General features: G+C 27.4%; 1 protein-coding gene across 5 annotated transcripts in view; it reads right to left on the bottom strand.

The window, feature by feature from the left end:
- Positions 1-372: 372 nt before the first annotated feature.
- LOC129912156 (innexin shaking-B) overlaps positions 373-12920 on the bottom strand; it is a 321007-nt gene continuing 308459 nt past the window's right edge. For all 5 annotated transcript variants that reach the window (XM_055990287.1, XM_055990288.1, XM_055990286.1 and 2 more), the window contains 5 exons: positions 7211-7365; positions 7070-7134; positions 1878-2044; positions 1550-1728; positions 373-1432 (listed from right to left, as the gene is read on the bottom strand). In XM_055990287.1, coding sequence (XP_055846262.1) covers positions 1240-1432; positions 1550-1728; positions 1878-2044; positions 7070-7134; positions 7211-7365 — 759 coding nt within the window. In that variant the 3' untranslated portion in view covers positions 373-1239. The remainder of the gene's footprint in view (positions 1433-1549; positions 1729-1877; positions 2045-7069; positions 7135-7210; positions 7366-12920) is intronic.

The following is a 12920-nucleotide window of genomic DNA, read 5'->3' as shown; positions in this document are numbered from 1 at the left end:
TTTATGAATTTAATTGTTCTATTTTTTCTTTATTACATTTTACAATGAAAATAAATAATATAAAATATTGGATAAATTTTAGATCAATATTTAAGATTTTTTTGTGTAATTGATGGTAACTTTTTTTTGGGGAATTTCTTAGGGCTCAACTTTGGAAATTGCATTTAATTCTCCTTTTTTATTTATATATACTTTTTTTAAATTTTTGTCAAGGGTGTCATATTTATATATTTTTTTTTTTGTTGTTGATGAATCTACCTAAGTTTTCGTAAAATTTTATTTGTTGGCAGTGTTGACGAAATACATATTTTTTTTTATTATATTTAATATTTATATAAATTTGTGTTTATTTGTTTTTTGTTCTTTGGGAGATGGTGAGGTTCTTACAATATGCAATTTTCTTTATTTCTTGGCAAATGGTGACTAGAACTTAGAAGAGGAGAAAAATACATTTGTATGATATGGTTCTGTAAAATGGCAGTTTAATATTATTATTGTTTTTTTTTTATATATTATTTTTTTTTTATTTTTACAAATTTTAAACTTAAAAATTAATTATTTTTTTTCTGTACAAAAATAAATTTTAAATCATTATTATTAGTTAGAAGAAAATTGTCACCGATATTTTGCCTCAACATCATCTCGTTGGACGGAGATTTGCTAACAAAGCATTCGAAATTTGTTGTGTTTTGTTGCTCCCCAGTTTAGTATACCATCATAATTATTTTTTTTTTTGTTTTTAATACTATTCTGATATTAATACCTAACTTGCCTGCTTAGAGGTTCAGTAGGTACTTTTTATTTTAATTTATTTATGAATACGAAATGAAAAATAAAACAAAAAAATATATTTTATGTATAAAATTACGCGCAGATTCTGGAATTCGTTCGAAATTTCGTTTCAATTACTTTAATTTTTTTTTTTTGTATTTTCATAGTCGATGTTTTTATTGATTTTTTTTTTTGTTAGTTTTTAGTTTTTATTTTTTATAAAATTTATTTTTTTTTTTATCTTTCAAATGAACACAGTATCATCATTTTGTTGTATGCATTTTCACTTAAATAAATGCACAACTATAATAAATTAAAACATGAAAATAAAAAATTAAAAAAAAAAAAAATGAGTTTTGCCTTAAACATAATAATTTACAATGAACTTAATTCGTTACAACTATTTCTTGTTTTTCTTTTTAATTAAATTTAATTTTATTTGTTTGTATTTTTCTAATACTCCCAATATCATGCATCCTGAATTTCACCTTTAAGGCCAGGCACCCTGTGGTGTTGGTTGTGTCCTAATCGATTCGCTAGATCCTGTACAACATCGCGGAATATGACGGTATCTATATTTTCTCCTAATAAATATAATAAAAACCAATCGCCCATTTTCGATCGCCGCACAATTATTTCTATAGCGTCTCGACGCACTAACCTATTATAATTAAAATAAAACAAAAAAATTAGTATAAATTTAAGACAAAAATAAAATTATATAAATTTGTAGATTTTTTTATTTTTTTATTTTTATTTAAAAAATAAATCAACTCACCTAAATCGCATTCGAAATAAATAAACTCTCATACGAGGTGAGAATATTATAACCACCCTGTATATAAGTGTAAGTGTTGTTAAAATCGTTAACAATATAAACCAAAACCAAAGGAAAATATAAATTTTTTCATTAACAACATTCAATGGTAGAATACATATAGCGTCATGTTTTTCCACCTTAAAGAAAAAGTAATATTGTTTTTTTTTTTTGTTTGTTGGTTTGTTTTTTAATTTTTGTTATTTTCAAAAATATTTTTTTTTATTATATTTTTCGAAATAAAAAAAAAAATATTTCGAACAAAAAGTAAATATTTTTTTGTTTTTACCTCCCCACTTGAGCCATATTTAAAAAATGTACATTTGGTCATTCTGGGAAAGATGTAGATCATTGGATCTAGTCGATCCTCCTGATCGGCTTCCATGTATGCTATCACATCTAAGCCAAATGTCATAAATTCGCCATCGAAAAATTTATTCATAAGAAACATTTGACCTGGAAGAGGAGAGAAAATTTAAGATTTATATTTTTGTTTTGTTGAATTCCATGAACTGAATGAGAGAGACACACGCAAGAAAAACTATCAAAGAATTTATATTAAAATATAAATCTTAAATATCAATACTTTTTTTTTTTTGATTTTTGCTAATAAGCGCAGGTTCTTAAAAATTTCTAAAAACAAATTTTCAGATCGAAGGATTAATGACATTTTTTTTTTGAAATTTGAATTTGACCCAAAGTAATTTTTTAAATAATGCTTTTGCAATCGAATTGAAGTGATGACAATTTATGTTGAATGGAATGGTAAATATTATTCCCCCTCCCTTTTTTAGATGAATGTACAGATTATTATGTTTTGTTTTCCAATTCTAATATGAAGAAACAATGTTGATTTTGATTGGTTGTTAAGTTATGTTAACATCAGTCTTACCAATATGATAAAAATATAACATGAAAACTAAGCTTCTAAGTTAAAACTTAAATTTATGCTGAAAAATAGAATTTTAAACAAAAAAAAATATATATTATTATATATATTATTTATTATATATAAAATATATTACTACGCATTACTTTTTTATATTAAAAGCACAGTTTTATGATAACGCTTAGGGCCGGTTTGTTCACACTCGATTATCTTTTAATCAAGGGTTTTTTTTATGGAATAATCCTTGATTAAAAGATAACCGAATGTGAACAAACTGGCCCTTAATCTTTTAAATCAAAATATTTTCTTAATTTTAAAGCTAGATATTTATAAAAATAGCTTAAATTCCTTATATAAATGATTCAATAAAACAAAAGTGAATAAAAAGTTGGATAAAATACAAAAAAAAAACTCATATGAACTCAGTCCAGATTTTAGAATCTATTGAAAACATATAGAATACAGATACACACTTATTTTAGGTATCGTGAAATGTTTACAATTTTTATTGGTAATATAAAGGCAATTCAATTTAATAGGACATTTAGGTACTATAGCTACAGTCACCTAACAGGATTGTGTATAGCCTAAAAATCTCTGAAAAGGGCTTTTTGGTTACTAAATAACCAAAACTATAATACAAAATTCTATTTATTCATAAGTTGTTTGTATTATATATTTATTGGTTTTGTTTTGTGTTTAAGTGTTTTTTTTTTATTTTATTATTATATTATATTATATTATTTTAAAAATAAACGAAGCTCAAGAAATTTAAAATTTTTAATTCTTATTTGAAAGGATATTCTTTTTCTGTTAATTTGTTAACACTAACAATAAACAAGATGAAGTAGTTGATCAATTATTGAGACCAAGTGTTATTTAATATTGATTTGGGTGCTTTAACACCTAGGCCAAAGTTGTAGTTCACAATATTTGCATATTTGTATTCAAATTTTCCACGTGCACTGTGGTGTATACGTGTTTTTTTTTTTTTTTAATTACATGTGAAAGGGTGGGGTAAGAGAAGTTGGTTGATCAAGCTAAAAATGCTTTGTCCATGTTCATGAAAATTGTGTGTTCATGTGCAATACGTATGAATTCTTAATTGAACAATTTTTCCGGTATACGATGTATCAATTTTAAAATACTTAGTTTATTTGTTTAAACTGATACAAGTGAACAAGAACTATTCCTGTTTGTGTTTCATTAGAGTTCCTTTTTAGTCCATTCAAAGAAAGTTCAAATATTAGCGAAAAACTGTTAAAAATGGTGGTACGGTAGTAAAATTTGTAAAAAAAAATTAAGTTTCATTAAAGCCTTTTTTTATTTTCCACGTGAGTATATATTTTTTGAGAGAAATGAGAGGATTTGCAACGAGTACCGAAACACCCTGTGAATAATATGCAACACTTGTGAATTTTATTGAAATTGATACAGTGGCTATGATGACCCAGGATCCAGTTTATACAAATCCAACATGAAATGATTTTTTTTTTTGGACAGAAATGAAAAGTTAACTTTCATTAGATTTAGCTCTGATTTTTCAATCGTCAGTTAGACTATCAGAGAAATAAATGTCAATATAAAAAAAAACTTTTATTCGTAAGAATAAGCCTTATCTGGTATTTATCTGACTAATGAAAAATTGGCTCTTAATAACTTAAGTTTTATTCTAGATTAATGGAATTTTTGTATGTTGTGCATGATTTAGGAGATTTTTTTTAATCCTGCGATATACAAAAACAAGTGTATTTATTTTCATTATGCAGATTTTTTAAATTCAGGCGGTAAAACATGCTTAAAGTTATGTATACTACTCCCTAAGTTGAATTTTCACGGAACACGAAGTAAGAGGGTAATCGGAGTCAGAGGAATTATTAAAACCTTTTTTCTTCAGCCGTTTTCATTGAAAATGAGTTAGAGGAAAATTCGACTAAGAGGAAGTTTGACTTTGATTAATATTTGGATGTATGATGCACTGCGACCTATATGATCTATTGTGCCCCGGAAGTTTGACTTAAAGGAAGTTGATTTTCATGCAGATTAACCCTCTGTAGGCACACCTATTTTTTGCAAATTTGGTTTATACTTTTTCATGTGGCTAGAACTTTTTTCGGTCTCACTATTTTATAGAGAATCATATATGAAATTGATGTAGAATTTTCCGAGGAATCCGAATATTGTATTCACAATTCCAAAAAAATGTAAAAGGGTGAAAACCCTTATAAAGACACTTTTTTGTGACCACTTTTTATTTTTGTCCTGCCAAATTCGCACCCGTGCACAGTGGTGCCATTTGACGTTTTTGGCGACAAAATTCATTTGCACGGCCATTTATGGACGAAAAGTCATGAAATTTGGTACACTGAATGATTATAGTATGGGGAATACGAAAAGGCTGCCAACTTTTTTTTATTCAAAATGGCGGCTCCAAAATGGCGGAAAGAATGAGCGTTAAAATAGAATTTTCATTTTCAAAACAGTATATAAGCTAGAAATTGGGCTAAATTCATGTCAAAAAGGTGTTAGATTTAAGATTTAGAACTCATAGATTCATATTCTTTACAAAAAAATCAAAAAAATTGAGAAAAAAGTCCAAAAAATGCCAATTTAGTAAAACACACTTTAAGACCCCTAATTACGCTATTTCATGCATTTTTTTTTAATTTATCACAATTTTGAGATCTCTTCTATTTATGTTTCATAAGAAAATTGAAAATATTGGGGTTATATGGTTGCCAACTATGTTTTTAATTAAATATAAGAAAACATGATATAATGAAAAGTTTCAATTTTCAATAAAACTGAGAATTTATTTTTTCCGTAAACCAAAATATACTTTTCTAATAGCTTTTAGCGTTTTATATTCAAATCCGGAGTCAACAAAAATCTATGACGTCACGTTTCGAAGATAAAAATTAATTTTGATCTGCTTATATCTCGAAAACGTGACGTCATAGATTTTTTTTGACTCCGGATTTGAATATAAAACGCTAAAATCTATTAGAAAAGTATATTTTGGTTTACGGAAAAAATAAATTCTCAGTTTTATTGAACATTGAAACTTTTCGTTATATAATGTTTTCTTATATTTAATTAAAAACATAGTTGGCAACCATATAACCCCAATATTTTCAATTTTCTTATGAAACATAAATAGAAGAGATCTCAAAATTGTGATAAATTAAAAAAAAATGCATGAAATAGCGTAAGTAGGGGTCTTAAAGTGTGTTTTACTAAATTGGCATTTTTTGGACTTTGTTCTCAATTTTTTTGATTTTTTTGTAAAGAATATGAATCTATGAGTTCTAAATCTTAAATCTAACACCTTTTTGACATGAATTTAGCCCAATTTCTAGCTTATATACTGTTTTGAAAATGAAAATTCTATTTTAACGCTCATTCTTTCCGCCATTTTGGAGCCGCCATTTTGAATAAAAAAAGTTGGCAGCCTTTTCGTATTCCCCATACTATAATCATTCAGTGTACCAAATTTCATGACTTTTCGTCCAGAAACGGCCGTGCAAATGAATTTTGACGCCAAAAACGAAGAATGGCACCACTGTGCCGTGTGCCGACAGAGGGTTAAGGTATAAGGTATTGATAAACATGAATGGTCACCATCGATTTTTGTCACTTCCATTTCAAAATTTTGTTAGAAATACCCAACAAAAAAAGTCAAAAAGCTAATTACTCCAAATTGAACGATCTATAAAAGTGACATTGGCGAAATTACTATAACTTTCACCAATGGGACATGACAGGTCACGAAATCCATTTTTCCACGATTTTTTTACTTCTTCGGTCTTATATCGTCGTTATTTGGGAAATGGGTAGTTTTACAACAAAATTGTGTAGGTATTACAAAGTTGTATAATATTCAATTTCATACAAAAAAAATCTCGGAATTGAACCTCTATTATTGATATTTATAGAGATAATAAGCTTACATTCGTTCTTTTATTTATTTATTTGTGTTTTTTAATTTATTTGGAGACGATTAAGCGGATGACTTTATTAATTTTCGAAAATAATGCCTATTATACATTATTTTGAATTTTATCATGTTAAAATGACATTTTCCTTTCAAAAATTAACACAATAATAAATTAATGATTACTGAATTATTTTTTTCTTTAAGTATACTCAGACTCAGTTAATGTAAAACCGAACTTCAATGTATAAACAAAAATTGCAATGGCTTTCGTTTTTACCGACTGCTGTGATCTCCATAAATTCAGATCGTTTTTATTTACACTAACGATGATCCTGCTGATTTTTTTCTTTGTATATATTCCAATACAAAAGTTGCATTTCAATTGAATATCAAACAATATAATCGTTACACCGACCTTTCTGAGTTCAAATGAGTTTCATAAAAAAAAATTGAAAACGAAAAAAAAAAAATAAATAAATAAAAAGAAAAATAAGTGTTGACCTAGAAAAGTTTACATGTACTCATAAAAGAACATTTAAATTTCACCATTTTCTTAATCGATAACGATGAGTGTGGCTGCTGTTTTTTTTTTTTTTTCGTTTCTATAAAATAAACATAAAACCACTTCTTAGATTGGAAGATAGAACCAGCTTACCTATCACATTTATAAGTGCTAATAATTCGCACACGTAGTATCTGTAGGCCCACCAGTTGTGATATCTAAATTATAAAAATTCAATTAGTCACTGAATATAGTTAAAAGTAAATTTTAATGAATTTTAAATTTTATACTTACCTAAGATTTTCCCATAAATAATCTAAAAGTAATTTCTTTTTTTGCTTTTTTTCGGCTTCGGAGCATATTCCTATATCTAAGTCCATAATGAGAGCGTGAATCTTTCCACCTTCCCAAGATTTCCAAAGCCATCTTGGGGTGTAAAATAAAATGGCCTTAAAATAGAACAAAAATGAAATATTTTTTTTTTTAATTAGATTATGATAATGTGAAACTTAAGAGTAATTTATTAAGAGGAGGTTTTAACTTTAATTAACACTTAAATTACGAGTTAGAAGGTAAAACATCTTTTAGAAATTTTTTTAGAATTTAATTAATTTTTTTTTAAAACAAATATTGTCATTCTTTTCAGTACTTTGTACTTTTGTAGTCCATTTTTTAAGTCGCATGATCTTATAATATGACTCCTCTAAAAAAAAGTCACTTTTTATATTATCTTTGGGTCAGTGGCGTAGCTAGCCCTTTGGGGGCCCTGTATCCAAATTTTTTTGGGGGCCCTCTCCATCTTCTTGAACACAGCCTTAGGCCTTAACATTGGCTCAAAAAAGGGAAAATTTTCAAACGCATTTATGTATAGTTGTCCGGGCTGTTTTGCAGAAATTTAAAGTTACCCAGACCCAAATTGTTTAAGGGGGGAAATCCCTCTGGACGACACCTTTTTCAATATTTTTTTATGAAAAACTGAAAGCACTTATTCAAATTTGGAAAAAGACAAAAAATTACTGACATTATTAAGTATTGAAAAAATTTTTTTTGAAATGAAAAAATAACAAAATGGCGGCTCTGGAGCCTTTCAAAGTTGACTCCTCTAGTTTACGCCGTGCAATGCACAGGTCCAGGAAATCATCTTAAATCAAAAAGGAAATTTTTTTCCGTTAGATGATATGAGTACGCATTGCATGAACCTAAATTTGTTTTTTTTTTTTAAATGAAAAATAAAAATTAGAAATCAAAAAAACGAAAAAACAATGTTTTTTTTACAAAGAAGTAGTTAAAAAAATATTTACTGTACAAATTTTATTTTTGTGGTTCATGTTGTGGCCAATAAGTTAAGGAGTAATTTGCTTCAAATTTCAAGTCGATAGCTTCATTAGTTTTTGAGTTACATTGCACGGCGCGGAAAAAAACTAGTTTCGAAAAAAATGCGTTTAAAGTTTTCGTTTTCGTACTATGGTAGGTTCGGAGCGCATTGGTTTCGGGACTATCTAGGCACTTTTGAGGCTTCATTTAAGGCTAAGACCACTGAAAATAGTTTCTTTGGTTGATAAATAAATTTACTACGCAAAAAAAAAAATAATGCAAAAATAAAAAATTCCAGAGGGATTTCCCCCCTTAAGCATTTCATTTGGGTCTCGATTTTGAAGCATGATTATTTTTCTACAAAATCTGGAATGTAAGCGATTCATCTCTGTCTAAGTTACTTCAAAATCAGCAAAAAGAATTGTAGAATTTTGCGTTTTTTGGTATTTTGAAAACTTACTTTTATTTATAAAACCTTAAATATTTCAAAAAGAGTTGAGCTACCTACAAAATGTGGATTTGCACCATGAAAGCTATTATTAACAACAACAAAATTAAAAACAGCAGGTATTTCAAAAAATTCTTCCACTGGCCGAGCAAACTGGAAGTGCATTTTTTAGACTTAAAATTGAAATATGAAACTAACCATAGGATCTACGAAATTGATTTTTGGACAAGAAATTAGCAGACAAGAAATCATAGGCGGCAATTGTAAACGTTGACTTCAAAGCACGATTCCGGATTTCAAATTCTTATGCTTAATTACTTCTGCCAACTCATCAAAAAAGCGTTTCGTTATTTTCCTGCTTTTATTTTTGAAAACCTTGAAACAGTGCTAATCCGCAACTTTACCACCGATTTCAGAAGATAAAAGTTGCTGAACCACGGAATTAATATTTGTATAACTGGCCCTAAGTGTCTAAGTCATTTTGTTGAAGGACTTTGGAAACAGGATCTATATTTTCAAACACAAAAATCGATACTAACATTTTTACATTCGTTTCGTTGATCTAGATGCAAAGGAAAAAAAACTATCCCAAAGGCACATGTACAAAAAATGGTTATCATAATCAAAAAATGTTTAATACTCAATTTTTTGGGGGCCCCTATATCTCGGGGGCCCTGTTACATGGATACAGCTGATACAGCGGTAGCTACGCCACTGCTTTGGGTTGTAATTGGATGAAGTAGATAAATTCATCTATATCTTCTTTGCAAATTCCTATTCAAGGCTCATAAGATGTATCTTTTTAAATTATGATTAAAAGTATTGAGAGCAAAACAGATCCGTTGTATTTATATGTATAGGAGTAGGTATTCTATAAGGTTGTTTTTATGTCAAAATATATATTTTAAAATTTTTTTAAAAAAAGTTCAAACGCTTAAACTTTTGGTATACGAATTTTCATTGAAATCAGTTTAGTGATTAACGAGAAAGTTAGAAATCAAGAAAATGATTATATAGCAGCTAGATAACATTAATAACTATTATAAAAATAATTGTTTTCATTTTAAAAGGAACGAACTTGTTAGCGACAGTATGTTAACGTGATTTTTTAATGAAAATAGTTAAAGTCATTTTTGAGAAAAACAACATTTCCATTCCGGTCATATGGCAATTACAATTGACTTTTCAGAGAGAATTTATTTTTAAGGAATAGAAATAACGGTCCTCGTCATATATGCCAATTTTGGAAAAGTCTAATTTTTTTCAGAAACGGCTAATTTTAGTTTTTAGACAAGGTCAATCTTTTAATGAATAAAGTTTAGAAAAAAATCAATATCAACGGTAGCTCCATTATAACGGTTTTTTTTATATCTGACTATCTCCCAAATCACTTAATTAATTTCAACGAATTTTGTTGCCTTTTTCATTGCCTGAGTAGAATATAAATCTGAATAATTTTTTTTTTAAATTACATTATTTTTTGTTAAAAAAAAAATCCAAAACTGGTTATTGATTTTTTTTTTTAATTTTGGTTTTGCAGCATATAAGCTTTATTTAAGATTTTTTTCTCAAAACTCTAACAATTTTAAATTTTTTTTTATAAAAAATGCACCTTTTTTGGAGCTCAAATTCACTTTAGATGTTGTTTTTTGCCTTTGAAAGACGAATTTTACATTTTTTCTCATTACATAAATTTTGATATAAAAAGTTTAAACAATATAATCTACTCCAACTTAAGACCAAGTTCGAGATATGAGTGCACATTGAACACGCCTATGCATTCAGGCAAAAAAACTTCTTTATTTTATTTTTTTTTAATTTTAGACAAAAAATCAAGGTTACCCCTTGCCGAAAAAAATGCATTTTATAAAGTTTCCTCCAAATTTATCGAGTGTGACATCAAAAGAAAGGTCTCTTTGACCTCTATTCATAACTGAAAACTAAAAGTTTCTTGGAGGTTTAGTTGCTGATTGTTTTGCATCCAAACATATTGTTTTTTAAAAGGAGGCAGATATCTTTGGACCAAAGCAAAGTCTCGAAAAATTTGAAAACCCAAACAAATGTGTATTTTTATAAATTAATGTTCAAATTTATAAGAGTTTTCGTATTTTATTTTTTAAGATATGATTTTTAATTTAAACGGTTTTATGTTTTAAGAAATAAAAAACACTAACAAAATTGCTCTTACAAGCTTTATTTTGTATTTATTGTAAAACAATTTTTCTTCTCATGTTTATTGTAACGAAACCTCTAGATATTTTCTTTATTTTAAAATATTTAAAACTAAAATATTAATAAATTTAAAATTTATTTATAAATAATAAATTCCAGAAAATGATGTATGTCTTCAAAATATTTTTATTATACATTTAGGTATATACGAATTTACAATTGTACATTTAACAATAAAACTAATTTGGTAAAATAGAAAATAAATCATTTTAATTATGCTGATGATATTTTTCCGAATTTAATATCTCGTAGTTTTCAAGTTTATTGTATGTATAGTAGGCGTAATTAATTTGATTGGGGGCTGAAACAATTTTATTATTATGTTGACGTTCTTCCAATTTGAAAAAAGAATTTTGTGGTAAGTAAAGCGTGACTGAATTAATACGTCACACCCTCATCTAATTAATGGTTCTCAGTTTGACATAAGTCAACTGCCAAAAAATTTTTAACCAACAAATTATATCTTCTTAAAAAAAAAAAAAAAACGAAAACTGCTAACAATTCGAAGAAAAATAAATAAAAAATTGAAATTTAGCTAAAAGATCAATTTTAATTTTACGACAATTTTACGACAGCATTAGTGTGTTGTTTAAAAATTTTAATTCTAAAATATTGACCTATTTATAATATTTTCTTCTATTCCACGACATACAACATCGAACTATTTTGTTCTAATTTTTTTTAGCGAAAAAAAAATAATAAAATAACTTATCTTGAAAATCATGAAATGTGTTGACAAGACATTTGGCATGTTCGTGGACTTAATCTCTCATATCTTCTAAATTTTTGGAGACACTTTGTCATGAATTAACTCATCAAGTATAATGACTTTGTAATTAAGTTTGTAACTTTTTTTTCTAAAATTAAATTGGGTTAGAGACAAAAATATTTTTTTTCTTGTTTATATCGTCTATTTTGAGTTCTTGGAGTATTTAAAGGTCACACGAAAAAGTAGCAATGACATTTGTTATAAAAACCCATAAATCTAACCATTATAGTTGCTGCGTGGAAAGTAATTTCTAAAAAAACTGTCCAATAACTGGCATATAAATTAAAAATATAATATTAATGGAACATTTAAAGCGAAATACCACACTTTTTTGTCAGAAGATACAATATAAAACATTATTTAAGTTCTATAAACAATATTTTGTGACCGCATCTACTTGATTTAAAAAAAAAAATACATATTTCATTTCGGATTTATAATTCACAGAAAGTTGGCCTCATTTTAGCTTAAGATATATTTCAAATTGATTTGTTTCTTTTTTATTCTGAAAGTTAAAATTTCTGAAAATCATATTAAACAATATTTATTATTTTGTATTTGCTTTCAACGGAAATGACAAAAATGCAAATACTGAGAAATAAACATAAACACACTTAGTAAATTCGACACCCATCTGCATCAAATGGATAAGTAAATGTGACAAAATATACAAACAGAAATGAAACAAATTACTTTTTTTGTGCTAGTCAGCTAGTGTTAGACAAAGTTTCTTTAGCTGTTAACTCAATTGTTGTTCAGCTCATTATATCATTCAGAGAGCAAACAACAAGAAAGTTTGCATTTAGAACGAAAGTTCTAATTTTTATTGCAAAAAATGTAATTTTTACGATGTTAAACATATGCAGTAACCAGAGGCGTAGCTGCTGCTGTATCAGCTGTATCAATGTAACAGGGCCCCCGAATGATAGGGGCCCCCAAGAGACCAGTGCACAAGACGTTTATAAAAAAATTCACATAAATCTATAAACCTCAAATAGAACTTGATTATAATAGAGGAGGGGTATTGTGGGTTCAAATTACCCCAAATCAATTTTAGCCTATTTCCGATTATCGTATCGGAAGTAGGCTAATAAATAAATAAATATAAATAAAAAAGTTCTGGAGGGTCCACCCTCCAGAATCATGCCACACAAAACTAGCAAAGGATTGCTCTGAAAACCCTACCAATCTGACTTTGTCTATCAAGAAAAAAAAAAAAACTTAAAACACCACACCCAGGG

Source organism: Episyrphus balteatus, chromosome 2, assembly GCF_945859705.1.
Source record: "Episyrphus balteatus chromosome 2, idEpiBalt1.1, whole genome shotgun sequence".
NCBI lineage: Eukaryota > Metazoa > Arthropoda > Insecta > Diptera > Syrphidae > Episyrphus > Episyrphus balteatus.
This window is presented reverse-complemented; position numbering and strand designations above follow the sequence as displayed.